General features: G+C 46.4%; 1 protein-coding gene across 1 annotated transcript; it reads right to left on the bottom strand.

Annotated features, from left to right (window-relative positions):
* Positions 1 to 3,439: 3,439 nt before the first annotated feature.
* LOC119378291 (atrial natriuretic peptide receptor 2) lies at positions 3,440 to 12,333 on the bottom strand. The gene is made up of 3 exons (XM_049411734.1): positions 12,327 to 12,333; positions 12,070 to 12,226; positions 3,440 to 3,599 (listed from the first exon to the last, which is right to left on the bottom strand). Exons 1-3 carry the CDS (start codon positions 12,331 to 12,333, stop codon positions 3,440 to 3,442), a joined length of 324 nt encoding a protein of 107 aa, XP_049267691.1.
* Between the last annotated feature and the right edge of the window lie 3,015 nt (positions 12,334 to 15,348).

Below are 15,348 nucleotides of genomic sequence, written 5' to 3'. Positions count from 1 at the left end.
CGGAAATGGGCCGGCTCATTTGACCTCTGCTTCGGCCGCGTTCATCGCCCCCGGTCGCGCGCGTTTACCCGCGGAAGAACATACGATGCGCGGGGACATCTTATCTGTTTGGACTTTATCAATTGGACTTTTAATTTGGGACATGAGGGCGACGGCAAAAACTCGTTGAGGCTGTCCATATAATTGTTATCGCAGTAATATACACTAAAAACTGCTTTAATCTAACGGCCAATGCCGCCAGCATCGACTTTCCAAGCTCTTCGTCTTTCTCGTTCGCTCTCCTGAGCCCGCGCCCCACTGGAATTCCTTCCCCTAAATACTTGCCACATGGGGGTGGGGGGGGGGGGGGGGAGGTGCGGTGTTAGAAGAAAGGGAGCTCGTGTCAGGGAGCTAGTTGCTTGCTTGCTGCTCTTGCCTTCTGGTTCAGTTTGTTAATAACCTTGACCCATAACACACCGTTGATTTAGCCTCCTGCTACAGTGCGTATATGTGTAGGTAAGGTTTAACCACTTTCTAGTGTTCCCATGAGCTCGGAAATTGTCCGCCGTCATGACAATTCAGAGCTGCGTAGCTCGTCCATGCTGAATCCGGTGGCAAGCATTACCTGGCAGAGGCCAAAGCTATTAGGCATATGTTTGCAACTGAAGTTTCAGGCAGACTGGGCACGTACACGTTGTTGTCTTGTCTGTCTTCAGCTTCCTTTCGGCGACGTGCCGATCGACGACACTTGTTTTGTCGCGGCGTGTTTTCCTCAGCACTTGAGTTGATGACTGTCGCAATAACCGTGCATATGGTGTGGGGTCTCGTATAGGTGACGACAAAGAGACCTCCTGAACTATAAAGTTTCGCTGCGTCCGCGTATGTTGGAAGAGAACGCCGGTCTCCTTTGTTCTGCATCACAGACATCTATGTTCCGCGGCCGCTGCAAAAACTGTCTCATCGGTGAACACTTCTGTACCGTGGCGAGGCATCCTCAAACGAAGAAGAACGAACACTTCATGAACGACGCGCGGTCCCCGTGGTGCCGATCGGAATCTGAAACTACACCGGGTGGTCTTCTGCGGCCGTCTCCGATTCTTGTCGTTGGCCATTATAGCACTGCTCACGCCAATTACATACGTTGCATAGGTCGGAATGGCCATTGTACGTCTGCGTCCTGTCTCTGTAGATTGAATGTCCTGGCTGACTTTTTTGAAGCTTTTGGATGAGAAGGAATTCGCCGAACTTGTCTAGAAAATCTGCTTGTCTTGCGGTGCCCTTGCAGTTTACCGTTCTGGTCCATGGATTTCCTTAACCTTGAGTGGATGGGACATTTTCGTTGCGCTTCTGTCCTTACGGAATCTTGCTCAACGGCATTGAAAATACCCAGATTTTCTCTGTGCGCTCCTTCTTGGCTCTTGTTTTTACGTTTAGTTGCTTTTTGTTTCCTTTGATGTTGAGCGCGAGTGCCCGTGGCACAGTTGCTTAATTCGTAGCTCTCGACGAAAGACACGCACTTTTCCTTATCATTGTCTGGCTTCTCCATCGAAGCAAACCCAGCGTCTTCGGACAACGCCACGCGTCTCTCAGAGAGACCCTACACACGTGTCGCTGCGGCGAGAGAAGTGGCGGCAGGAGTGGGACGTTGAGATGAGTTTGTCAAGCGGCGGCACATTTGTTATATCATCACTTTCCACTTCTGATCGTAACGTGCCAAAATCTCCTCAAGAGCGTCGCTCCCCAAGTCGTCCTCCGGGCGTTCCGTACCACCGAATCCCACCACTGCGACCAAATGTAACGGTCACTCAACACACACACAGGAAATACACGCTGAACACGGCTTTAATCTAACGGCCAATGCCGCCAGCATCGCCTTTCCAAACTCTTCGTCTTTCTGGTCCTCTCTCCTGAGCCCGTGTCCCACTGGAATTCCTTTCCCGTAACATCTGGGGTAAGGCGAGCGCTAGTGGGACACGGGCTCGGGAGCTAGGTCAAAGAAGACGAAGCGATTGGGACGGCGAGGCTGGAGGCAATGGCCGCCAGATTAAAGAACTCGTTAGTGTGTTACACAACGGCGTTAATGTCCAGCCGAAGATCTCCAGGAGGTCGACATTACCCGCTGCCCACCACTACGGCTTATCTCATAGTCTTAGTCGCTTTAGGCAAACTAAACTGAACGCTATAACGTGCAAAGAATGAGACCCTGAGCAGAATCAGAAAAATAGTAGGTGGTCATCGTTAGCACTGCATACGGTTAATTACCCTACAAGGACGACCATGAGATCGGTCTGTTAAAAACACAATATAGTAAAGTGAAAACAGTTACGACATTTGTCTTATTTCTATTACAAGAACGTGACACATTTATATCATTGCCGAAGCAGCCTTATTAATTGCAACACGCCCCTATTAAACGAACAGAAAATACCGCATGTTTGATCTGTTTGGTAGAAAACACGTTTACAGAGAATGACTACGTAAATATATCATGAAATGTGTTTTAATGGTTACCCATGTACTATCATATCAATGTGGAGTTTAGTACAACGAAGTTCACTAACTGGCGCCTAAGTGTGATGAAAGCTTTTACCTGTTTTTTTTTTTATTTGTTGGGAAAACTTGCCGCAGCTGTGTATTGTACAGTAGCTGCTGCAATGCGCCTGCAAACTTATTGTCTGCCATCCAATGGGTATAGTATTCAGGCCAATATGGCTTCGGTTTAGCTCGACGTAAAGAAGCCTCACCACGTCGTCCGTGGCGTTTGCTTACGAACGTTTCTTCACTCCTGATTCAAACGGTGTACGACGTCAATTACAACACAGGCCTCGTGGAAGAATCCATAATATATCCTCTGCGCGAGTGCCCATCAAACGAATGACTGCCTTTCGGGCAGCTTTAGGGCAATTAGATGACAGGCCTTTCACGAAAGGCAATCAATCTACTTGAACCATGGCTTCGTGTATATGCGACGTTCAAAGCCACAAAAGCGCTACTGCGTTTATAGAGATGCGCCAGCCTATATGACCGTTTCTGACAAACTGAACAATGGGAACGTCATTGCGTACGTGTGTCCGCGCATACTGCCCGTCCTCCTTCTCATGGCCATTCGGTCCTCTTTTCTTTGTGACAATGCAAAGTGTTTGAGTAGACAACGAGAATAGAGGAGAACACAACACGAACGCTTACCTTCAATAAGTGGCCTCACTTAATTGAATATCGAAGCACATATATATGGTATATACACACTACTCTCATTCGCCGCAGCATGACTGATCATGACTGATCATGACAAACTTGCTGATCACCAACTGGCCCAAATGCGCATCCTTCTAGCAGTAACCGTCATACGCAACGGGCTGAGCCAAAGACGACAGTTAGCAGGCCCCTTATGTTAACCGGGACACTCCTTCGCTCGAGTCGCGCCCACGCCTCAGTAACAGTGCCCGACTGGGCCACTCACTCACTTGGGAAGCAATTGGTATAAGAGGTCCTCGGCTTTCCGCTTTTGTTCGAGGTAGTCAGCGGTGCGATCCTCCACCAGAGATTCGAGGCTGCTGGCGTACTGCTCCAGCCGGCCCACCAGTGCCTCCAACAGCGCCTCGCTGGCGCTGCACGGAAGTCTGCGCAACAAGCACCGCACAAACGTTATCGCAAACCAAACGAGACGCCAAGCTTCGCGTTTTCTGAGATAGCATGCCCTGGTACTCAGGCAGGGTGTCCTTAGTAGGCAGTGACTCAGTCACTACGGTTAATGCGCCACCAAGCACGATGTCGTGGATTTGATTCACATCGGAGCAACGTCATTCTAATCGGGTCGAAGTGCAACAAGGTATTTATTTTTACGTACATGTTAAGGAACGGTTGGTCATGGAAATAAATTCAAAGCCTTCTACTGTACGACGTTTCTCATAGCAACGGAATTTGGCTATAAGAGACGTCACTGTTTTATCGCCCCGCCACGGTGGTCTAGTGGTTATGGCACTCGACTGCTGACCCGAAGGTCGCGGGGTCGAATCCCGGCCGCGGCGGCTGCATTTTCGATGGAGGCGAAAATGTTCGAGGCCCGTGTACTTAGATTTAGGTGCACGTTAAAGAACCCCAGGAGGTCGAAATTTCCGGAGCCCTCCACTACGGCGTCTCTCATAATCATATGGTGGTTTTGGGACGTTAAACCCCAGATATTATTATTATTATTATTATTACGTCACTGTTTTATCATTCTATTTGCCATTTCTACCGAACGCATGCTATTGGTCTCGTAGCAAGGCACTTGCATACGCCAATCGCTGCTGCAAACTACTCTCCTCTACTTCGCCGAGAAATATACTCAGCACAACTGACTCGTTGACGACTCAGAATACTTCCTTCTGTGGCCTTTAGGTGCCCTCGACGAGACAAACGCTCTCTTATCTGCTGCAGCGGAGGACATCCTCCACAACAGCACAACTTCATGGCATCAGAGAAGATAAACTTTGCTAAAACTGCTGCTTGGGCGAGTTGGTTCATGATTAAGATAGATTTACCAGCGCAAAAAGACGAAACATTTAAGAAGGAACACACTCACACACAGCGCTGAACTCAAAACTGAATTTATTACTTCGTACGCAGGGCCTTTTTCTAGGCACGCTTTGATGCAACGGCGCATGCCTTTTTAATCGTTTTTTACCCCGTTCTTTACACAATTCTTCTATATCATTTTAGTTTTTAACGTTTTATATCTTTTTTATCCTTCTTGCGTGGCTGCCTTGACTTCTCTGGCTTTAACGTGTTTGCCGGTTGATTTTAGGATCAATTATACTCTTAACTTCTTTCATATCGGGGGCGTACTTTGTGGTGTAAGAATTTTCGACTGCGCGGTTACCTACGGTTGATTGTCTTTTTCGGCAAGCAGTTGTCACGTGGTTTTCATCGCTTCGTTTCTTCATGTTCTTTCTGTTGCTTCAACGCGTGCCTAGAAAAAGGCGCTGCGTTGGAAGTAATAAATTCAGTTGCGAGTTTGTTTGCGGCACCGAAGAAGACATCGAACACCTGCTGTGCCACTGCCCTCGTTTTTCCTCGGAGCGACAAGTACTGTCCAACGCACTGCGGCGACTGGATGATCGGCCAATTTCCGTGCAGGTGCTACTACAGCACCGTCCACATCTCTCGGCGGCCCACAAGGCAGTGAAAGCACTCTTGTGTTTTTTGAGAACGACGGGCTTATGCGAACGCCTCTGACTTGTGGTGCAATCCCGCACGCTGTAGTGAATGCACTGCATCTCTTCTCTCTCTCTCTCTCTCTCTCTTATTTTTTTTTCTCTTTCCTCCCTTCTATTTCTCGTCTTTCTATTCCCCTTCCCCGACCCCCCAGTGTAGGGTAGCCAACCGGAAGTGTTTCTGGCTAACCTCCCTGCCTTCTCCTTTTTCTGTTTCCTTCCTCAGCGCTGTGTGTGCGTGTTCCTTCTTAAATGTTTCGTCTTTTTGCGCTGGTAAATCTATTTTAACCAGAGAAGACGGCCTCGCTATCCTGCGCCGAGACCGATGGGCAATTTTCATAGACTCTAAAGGAGCACTGCAAACATTGCTCAACCTCTCAAAGAAAGCAAATCATCAGCCCATTTCATCTGAAATTACGTACTTACACCACGTGGCTATTGCCGCAGGTCACTGCATCACATTTCAGTGGATACCGGCTCATTGCGGTATTCTGGCCAACGAAAAGCAGATGAAGCGGCACGCAAAAGTTTCAATACCAAAGTATATAAGCAAATTTATTTCACCAGGTCTGATGCTTTCGAAACAGCTAAATGATTAGCCTCTAAAGAAAATAAGAAGGGAACACAGTAGGGCCAACCTTATGCAATCACATCCACCGTTACAGAAATATACAAACGGAGCGGGACTAATGGGCGTGGACAATTAGGAACGTGAGCACAAAAAAAAACTAGATATAAAAACGAAATATGATAATGTTATGGAACACGTTGGCAGAGTTGCGATGGCGTAGTTGACTAGCTCGAAGTGGATTTTCGTCTCGCATAAAGGTGCCCGAGGCGACTGAAAGAAGACTAGAAAAGAGGAAGTACTCGCACTGAGGAAAAAAAAAAACTTCGAAACTGGAAGGTCAAGACGAACGAACTATAAAATGTTATCCGCAATACCACAACAAGAAGATGGTGGGTCTGCGAAATAAAGAGCAACAAAAGGCAACAACAATTAAAAAAGCGCTGGTTGATTAATGCCCCGCTTTGTCGACCCTCTTCATGGAGATGCTATTCGTTCTGTCTGAAAAATAATGAAACTACACATTGTTCCTCTCCCGCGGAAAAAAAAAAGGATGGTTTAATTAGCAGCTACGCTGAATAATGATAAAAAGAACTCACAAAGCTATACAAACAGGAAGCAAAGAACTCTGTGGTTGGGCTATTCAGCAAAATAATAGCAGCCACGTCAGTGAGTACAGTATGTCAAGTCGATTCTGCGAAAGCGAAAAATAATGTCTGCGCTGGGTTTTTCGAGGCATCCAAGAGAAGTGGTTAACTTTTTCTCGCTTTTTTTCTAAATATTTTTACACATAAGCACGTTCAATATATGCGCGTTGCATAAGCACGTTCTGTGTATGTTCAAGTTCCTTTTTTCTTGTAATAAAAAATTCTTACTGGCACTGTGTTATAATGAGCTTCCCTCATGCATAATATGCATAACAAATATTTTTATAAACTACATTTATATAACGTGAGAACTGCACATAACAATCCCAGTGATTTTAAAGCATTATCCGAACCAGTCATTCACTTTTATTACTACTTAAAAGCGTGTCAGTTCGTCTATCAGCGGTCTTAGTTTGCTCAGAGAACGACCATGGGGGCACAAACGGGTCTACAGGTCGCTAAGCTTTTCAACTTGAATAGCAAAGTTGTGCTATAACGAATAGTTGAGACAGTGTTGCTAGCATATATTAGTTGCGCGTTACACATCCTTTCTTGAAGTGCTGCGAATAAAAAAGAAAGTACCATCGTAAGTGAATTGCATCTGCTGATGCACAATGACGCCAAGCCTTACAGGCGAAAGATAAAGCTAAGGTGCATACTTCGACTCAACGCGCCCCCAAGAGGATCCCGCGCTGCTCATCAATCAGAAGTAGAAATCAAATCCAGTAACATACACTCTAAAAAAGGTGTAATTTGACTCTACTTTTATACATGTAGGAGTCACATGCGTGGCACTCCCTTTAGAGAGGCAAATTGACTATCTTTAGGACAGTCGTGCATTGACTCTCCTTTGGAAAGTCGTGCGTTCCACGACACTCCTAAAGAGGGTCAACGTGCCTCTCTAAAGGGAGTGTTACATATGTGGACTCTCAGATGCATAGTTCAGATGCATAGAGAGTCATAGTTCTTAGAGTGCAGAGTATAATATGATGTTCAATGAAACCCACATATTTCATCGTATATACTTTCAGGGAGAATTAGAGGCGTTTTAGTGGAGGTCATAGGAACACCCTGACTTCTTAGGTAAACATTTACGCGAGCATTGTTGCCTTCTACCGCTGTTGATATGCCGCTTTGATCTGGACTCGAACCCACAACCCCTTGGTCATCTTACAGACACTCGATGTGGTGGTCCTACCACTGGTACTGCGTCCTATTCCTCAGACGTTCAACATTATTTTACGCTGTAAAGGCGCGATGTTTAAGCCTGGCGGAAAGTTGTGTGGATTTTGTGTTTCTCCGTGTTTGTAAGAACAGGCACTAAGAAAGTAGAGAGAGAAATTTTCGCTCGAGTCTGAATAGAAAAATAGTTAACTTTTCGGCAGCCACGTCTCAAAACGACAGCTTTCATAACAACGCGCGAATAATACTACGTGATATTTGTGTATTCACTGGAAACTATACGCCGTTTATAATGATATCTTCCAATAGAATCAAATGGGCTGTAGGAGGAAGACTCTCTGAGACACTGATATGCTTACGCGACAATAGCGCTGAACAGACGCTTACGAAACTCCATTGGCGAATCACCGATACGCCGTTACGCAACGATAAGCCTCAACGTTCGCGGTAACCCCTTGTGAAAGCGATCTAATCAATATATGTAACCGTTTCATTGTTGTACCTGGCAGCTGCTCGCGCCAAACAGGCCTATATTGCGATTGCGCAGGGCTGTCAAAGTCATCGTTATTGAAAACACCACGTGCGCTTACGCCAGTGATGCTTGGGTACGAGCGCCACATTGAGAGGCTAGTATCCATGAAGCGTCCTGCTGCTCAGCACGCGAATCTAATCTGTGGCCGCAGCAGCAACATTTCGTTGGAGGCGTGTAATGAAGAAGAAAAAAAACACAATCAACACCAGCAAGCGAAAGTGTAAGCGCCACAGGTGTCACGAAAAATATTTTTAAAAGAAGCCTTTAAGCAGCAGTCGGGTATGGTCTGGCGCGGCAAACGCCCTGAGTTGGCGGAGAAAAATTGCGCTACTGCACAAGCCCGGTAAATCACCGCTACCTCCTGGCTCATTTCGTCCTGTCAGCCTCGCTAGCTGCTTACGTGAACTTGTGGAAAAACATTAGGTTGCACTGGTGTACTGAGGCTGATAACAATTATTTTTCCAGAACAGATGGCTGCCATTAGACGACGACGTTGCACTGTGGGCTGTATCTTTCACCTGGCCACATTTATAGAGCATGAGACGAACTGTGGTAACACCGCTGTTGCAGTGTTCATAGATACAAGAAAGGCGCTGGACTTTGTCAGCACACTTTCTGTGTTATATTGGATTTTCTCACCTGAGATGCATGGGCGTACTTTGAAATGCCAACTTCTTACACGACAGGCCAAGCTACATTACTACCAATGATGACAAAAGCAATTTGTAAAAAGTGGGTATAGGTGCACTTCGGCGAGACTATCTTCATTTTTTTTCTTAAATATCAGTTTTATTGTCAGAATCAAGTGAAAAGAAGTAACCATCGTCACGAAATGGCGCCAACTCATTCACTGACTTTTATTTTAATAATAAAAAAGTACGGACTGGTTCATCATTCGAACACTAATGCCTCATGGCAGCGCGAAAGACTGAACAAGGAACACGTACAGATAGGAAACGCGCTGTTCTCTTTGCATGTTTCATTTGTTCAATGTTTCTCCCCTAACATGATGTATACAGTATAACCGTCCGGATGGTTGTGCAAGCCAGCTCTGTGCAGCTTCGCGTGCTGCGAAACGATTTGGAAATGTTTGAGCTCGTTTTCAGAAAAACTTACGCGATGACAGCACATACGGCCACGTTGGGGAACAGGTGGTGACATTTGTTATGTCTATAGGCATCAGGGGCGTAGCCGGGGGGGGGGGGGGTTGTTGGGGGGTTCAAACCCCCCCCCCCGAAATTTTTCCATTTTGCCTGCGTATATACACACGCAGACATACAAACGCACGCACGAACATACATAAAGTATGGTTGAACCCCCCCCCCCCTATGCGCACGAGGGGGGCAGGGAGGGGGCAATGTTTGCCCCATACGTTTACTCAGTTATAGCCGTGCAAGTTTTTGACGATAATGGCATCCGAAGGACCCTGATGTTGCATTCCATAAACGGTTTACTTCCCTTCTTTACTCCAGGAAAGCCAGGGACCAAAGGCAGCTCATTGTGAGAAGCACGTCATCGCTTAATTTTCATTATTTTTCGTTCTTTGTGAAGCATGCATGCTGTCCTTTAGATTCGACCAAAGGGGAGGGGGGGTTCGATGAGGCTTTGCCCCTTTAATGGGAAACCCTGTGCACGCCTATGGCTAGGTGTACATACACAGCAGCGCAATGTGCAGCCCCGTGCCTCTTCGAGGCGTAAAAGACCTACGCGAACGCACTCTTATAGGACTTTGCAAATGTGTTGATGTTTATTTGTATTTTTAACGGGGAAGCTCTTAGTCGAGGCTTTCATGTGCGGGATCGGCGTAGAAGTGGTCACGTGGCCTTGCAGTGCGGCGAGAGTCAGGCTCGCTAGGAAGGGGAGGGCTGCGCCGTGCTGCGGGAGGCGAAGGCGGAGGATGTCGAGGGGTGAACCTTCGAGAAACCCGCCAAGATGGGGTAATGGTGAGGCGCAGTGGAGTGTAAAATAGCGTGTCAGTGTCAGTGTTGAGAGTTTGCGATTTGAGAATGGCGAACATTTCTCGTTCTCACGATGAAGAAGCCACCCGACGTGAGCGTCAGCTAGAACTGACACGAGAACGGGCATGTCGTCGCCGAACCAACCAAGATGTTCGCGCAAGGGAGGCCGAAGCTAAGCGCCAGCGAAGGGACGACTTGAAAAACATAGAAGTATGATATAGCCTGATGGATGACAGGCATAAGCTTCGCTTTTCGACAGTGTTCGCGAAGTGGAGCTGGCTGGATTTTTTTTTCATACACTTATGTTTGAAATTGTTCATTGACTATTCAATCACGTATATTTAATATGCAAATATATGCAAAAAAGAAATTCGCGAATATTATATGCAAATATATGCATACTTAATTATCTGCAAGTTGCGTCTGATCCGCATTTCTGTATCCATTGTTGGCATGTTTCAACATTTCACGATATTGCGGTTAATTCTTATTCAGTATAGTTCATTGTTTTCCTGACTTGCTGTTTTGTTATCGAGAATACGTTGTTTAGCGTACTAAATATCTTGTTGAGCCCACACACTGCACGTTGATTAAAGCATCCTGACAGCAAGTGCTCGTCAGTATGTGTGTATGCGCGCGTACGCTTTTGTTTGTCCATCTCTTCGAGTCATTTCTACACAATGATTAGACAATAAAATGCTGGTGATAGATCCATCGTCGCTAACAGCGCGAGAAACACGGACGAAGACAAGAAGTGGACTCGGGCACGGCATGGCATAGGCAGGCGACAAAGAGAATTGACAACATTTTCAATATCACCAAATGAATAAATTAACAATGCCACTAAATTCTTGTAACTGTCAATACTCGGTAATGATACAGTGACCTTGCATGTGAAAACTTATGCGTACACAACAGCCTCTAGGCTTTCACTGTGCGTCTGTATCATACGCTCCGGTAATTATGCGACGGGACAGTAATTCACTTCCTGCAATGAGCTTTAGTTAAACTAAATAAATACCGGGATATTAAGTGGCATAACCGCTATATCATTATGAAGAACGTCCTAGTGGGAGACTAGGAAATAATTTTGACCCCCTGTGGACCCTTAATGTGCGCCTAAATATACGTTCTCGGGCTTTCTTGCGTTTCGCCTTCAACTACCATCGTGATGCGGCAGCCGTGGCTGGGAATCGAACCCGCGTCCCAGTGCTTAGCGGCGCGGCACCACAGCCGCAAAACCAGTGCGGTCTTTACTGCGATCAGACTAACGAGAACATTACTGAAGTACCTCAAACCGAGAAGTTGATACGGCTGTCTATTCTTTCTCCACATGCTCACATTGTGGGCAACCACCACTCTTTGTTTACCCTTATTGCAGCAGAGTTGTTAAAGCCGCGCTTGAACCTTCCTTCTCCGTGTTCGCTGCATAGCGAATCGGGTATGTGCCACAGGAATTGGGCAAGTGCCGCTACTCACCTCCGGTCCAATAAGAATGAAGAAGCTGTCTATAACTAGACTAGCGGGGATGTGCCAAGCAGCTTCTAATAGCATAGAAATGTATGGGCAAGAGGGTGGCAAAGGGAAGTAAGCATGAGGAGGCAGAAAAGCAGGAGGGGAAAGTATAAAGCATAGCATAGTCATGCATAGTATAGCAGGCGTGGGAATGGGAAGTGACGGTGAGAAGGAGGAAAAGGAGGAGGGAGGGTTGGAGGCTCACGACATGCAGGTGGTCAAGCAGAGAGGAGGAGCAGAAGCGCAGGTATTAGAATGGAGTCGGACGTGGGAGAAGGCAATATGCAGACGCGCCGAGCGCAGGTTCTGTGACGTTAGTGATGACGTCATCAACCTTCGCCACGTTAAGTCAGTACATTGCTGTACATTGGTGTTTACTACGTTAGGTTAGTTAAAGCCAGGCATATATTTTTTTCTATATTCATCTAGGTGTGCCCTACATCCAGTTCAGGACAGCATACAAAATAGCAGAGACGAACCGCGAAAACCTTACTTGTTTAGCCTCCGTATGACGTCCTTAAGCTCTCGGAAGTCGGGCCTCCTTGTCGGACTGCTCGTCCAGCAGCGGTCCATGAGCAGCGAAAGGTCGTCGCTGTCCCTGTGGCCGCGCCGGTCTTTCCAGTCGCAGCAGTCACCCAAGCTCTTCGACTCTGCGCGAAAAGAATAGCAGTGCTCACATCTCAAGGCAAATTTATTGCGACATTCCCGCAACAAAAACACTTAATTCATCCATAGTCATGCCCCGCTAACCAGGCATCTCCTTTAACAGCTATAGCTATTTCCTAGTGAACAGAGGGCTTTGTGGACTCTTGCGAACTCCACTTCTACTGAATATCCAGTTCTAACTTGCCTTCGCAGCTACTTGTGCCAACTTTGCACAAACCGCCTCTATCCGGTTTCGGCTTGACTTCTCGAATTGCTTAAGTTTGTGTTGTATCTTATCGCGTTCGCCATAACGCGCGTGCCTGTTAATGAGGAAAGGAGCGGCCCGCAGTTTTCTGTGTCTTGGTATAGCGGGCCCCATGTAGCTTGTCTTGCCGTTTATGTGCAGGTCTTATGCAACAAAGAAGCGAGCACTGGTGAGAAAGGCCGGCAATGCGACATTTTCACCGACGTTGTAAAGAGCGCGGCTAAACGTCGCACACCTTACCAAGCCCTAAACTTGATTTACCAAGGCACACACAAAAAACATGAGCGAATTGGGTAGCGCCACTACTTGGCCTGCATCTCGCTAAAGGGGACCTCGCTTGAAAATGCCAATACTCTGCGCAGAGATACGCGAGACGCCAGTATTTATGTCCCTCTATGTAACGAGAGCGTGCATGAATGAATGAATGAATGAATGAATGAATGAATGAATGAATGAATGAATGAATGAATGAATGAATGAAGAACCTAAATGTAGCTGCTAGTCAATTCGCATTCTATTCGGAATTCGCTGTACAGTACCGAAAAGCAGAACCGAAAAGCTGAAATTGGTTGTTTCTTATTTATGGATTTCACATACGCTGCCCGGAAGTCCAAATGAGCCATCGCTGCGGTTGCAGTCAAAATGAGAAGTCACTAGCTATCGTGACATCAAATGCCACATGGCGCTGCTCACCGTATAGTTAGCAAAGTACGGACTGCCAACTTCCCTTACTTGACATAAATGGCGTCTTCAGCAACGCATCGCTGCCGTCTCAAGATCCAGAATTTATTAGTGTCTGGACGAAGCATATTTCCCAGCTCAAGACTCTCGGCAATTTGCAGCATAATCCACTGTAAGCCGCGGCATTCGCTGATACGAATAGAGTATCTAAAAGATAAAAAAGAGACATACAAAAAAGTTGAAGTGAACGAGCCAAATCGGTCCTAGAGAGAGCTGTTTTCAAATTTGATCCCCCCTAATGACGCCGCGAGAACACCACACTGTGTCTCCTCTCTCCATTATATTTTCCTGTATAGTCTGTACTTAAGGAGATGATGCCTTGCGTAGCGAAAGGAGCAAGTCCTATTAGCTTCTTTTAGTCTAGTCGTTGCCTTATTGGCTAATTGCGAAGATTCCAGTGGCACGTGGGCGTATATGGCCCATTACGCGAATCGCGCCGCGCCTTGGCCGCTAAATGGGTGATCGTAAAGGAAGAGCTCGAAGACCACAGCCTGTAACACCTTCGCCACGAAACCACCAGCGCCGAAGCTGCAGCGTAGTTCGGTCCACGGGTGATGTTATCATGCCCAGCAGGTACGAGCCGTCTGCGCCGAGAGGAAGTCGTTCGGAAGCGGCTAGACGGGTGAATATTTAACCGCGAGATTATACAGCAAAAAAGCTGCTTAGAAGAGACAGGCTGTCCTATATTAGTGGCGATTGGATGGAAGCCACGAATTATAGATAAGGACTTAGCTTATTTTAGGATGGTACGTCTCGCTGTGTACAAGCGTCGTACAGCTCCTTCATGACCATGTCGGTGATTCAACAGATGATCAGCGGCACAGTCGGCGTAAAAGGTTTACGGACCGCGTGGTCTGGTGAAAAGATTATCATTTTCGTGGCTGTGGTTAGCAGGATGGTGTTAGGAGTTCGGTCTAGCCTGATCTTCGCTAACACTGTCTACGGTTTCAAATTATACTCGGAAATTTCAACAATGCCTGAGATCACGCGCGCTCTAAAAAAAATTGAAACTGACTGTACGCATTGGTTGAACGACGGTGGTTCCAATCAACGATTCGGTCAAATGTTCTATTCCTTTTAGAAGCGCCACGTCTTCTTGCGTGGTAAAACGTAAGCGCGACAGCGAGTTGCTGAAGAACATTATAGCGGCGCCGTCTCTAAATTTTCATGACGATGACCGCTCCATGAAAACCCATAAGGACGGTGGCGTCCCGGCCTACCGTGTTTACCCGCACATTATTAGCACTAACTGTAGGCACAGGCGAATGTTATCTAGTACGCGTTGGCTAAATGATCGCTACTGACGGCAACTGTTGGCTAATACTCGCTGAATGATGGTTAACATTTGCTGGTATCGGCTAATGCTCGCTAATGTAGGCTAATGGTTGCTAATATTTGCTAGTGTTGGCAAAACTATAATAAGTATTGACTAATTCAACAAACGCGACTGGTGGGCTGGTTGGTGCTGCCTATCTCTATAGTTTTAAGCGCAAATAAACGACGCGTGACCGTGTTTCTTCGCTCTAAGCCAAAAAAAAATATGCCTATGTTTGCTAATGTAGGCAACCCGCTGTTATAATGGCAACATTGTCTCCACATTGTTCTCACTCCCTTTATGAGGTCGCAAATCAATTGAGAAGAACCTCACTTGGTTCTGCCTGACTCTTTGGCTGCGTGCTTTGTGCTGTTCCTTTCTTTTATCTTTACGGTTCATTGAGTATCCACACGTTAGGGCGATAGTTTGCGGATTCTAAGTGCACCCTAGCAAAATCGCTAAGGAACAACTTGACGGGAAAAATAAGGCAGGACAAAGTCGTAGTTGGGCGCTTTTTTTCATCAATGCTTTCTCGTTTTCATGTACCTTAATGCTTTAACATGCCACCAAATTTACTTATTATTTCTCGCTTCAATTCGCCATCTGCTTACACAAGTAAAGCAAAAATAATTTCTTTCGCGAGGATTTCGGTGAATGAAGGCAAATGTTAACAAATGGATCGCTGATTATTCAAGATGACGACCCTATCACTCATCATGTCAACTGTCACGGGTACCAATCTATTTTTAACTATAATAAGCCCCCCCCCCAAAAAAAAAAAAAATTAATAAAGTAGAGTTGTGGGA

The sequence above is a fragment of the Rhipicephalus sanguineus genome, unplaced genomic scaffold (assembly GCF_013339695.2).
Source record: "Rhipicephalus sanguineus isolate Rsan-2018 unplaced genomic scaffold, BIME_Rsan_1.4 Seq766, whole genome shotgun sequence".
Classification (NCBI taxonomy): domain Eukaryota; kingdom Metazoa; phylum Arthropoda; class Arachnida; order Ixodida; family Ixodidae; genus Rhipicephalus; species Rhipicephalus sanguineus.
This window is presented reverse-complemented; position numbering and strand designations above follow the sequence as displayed.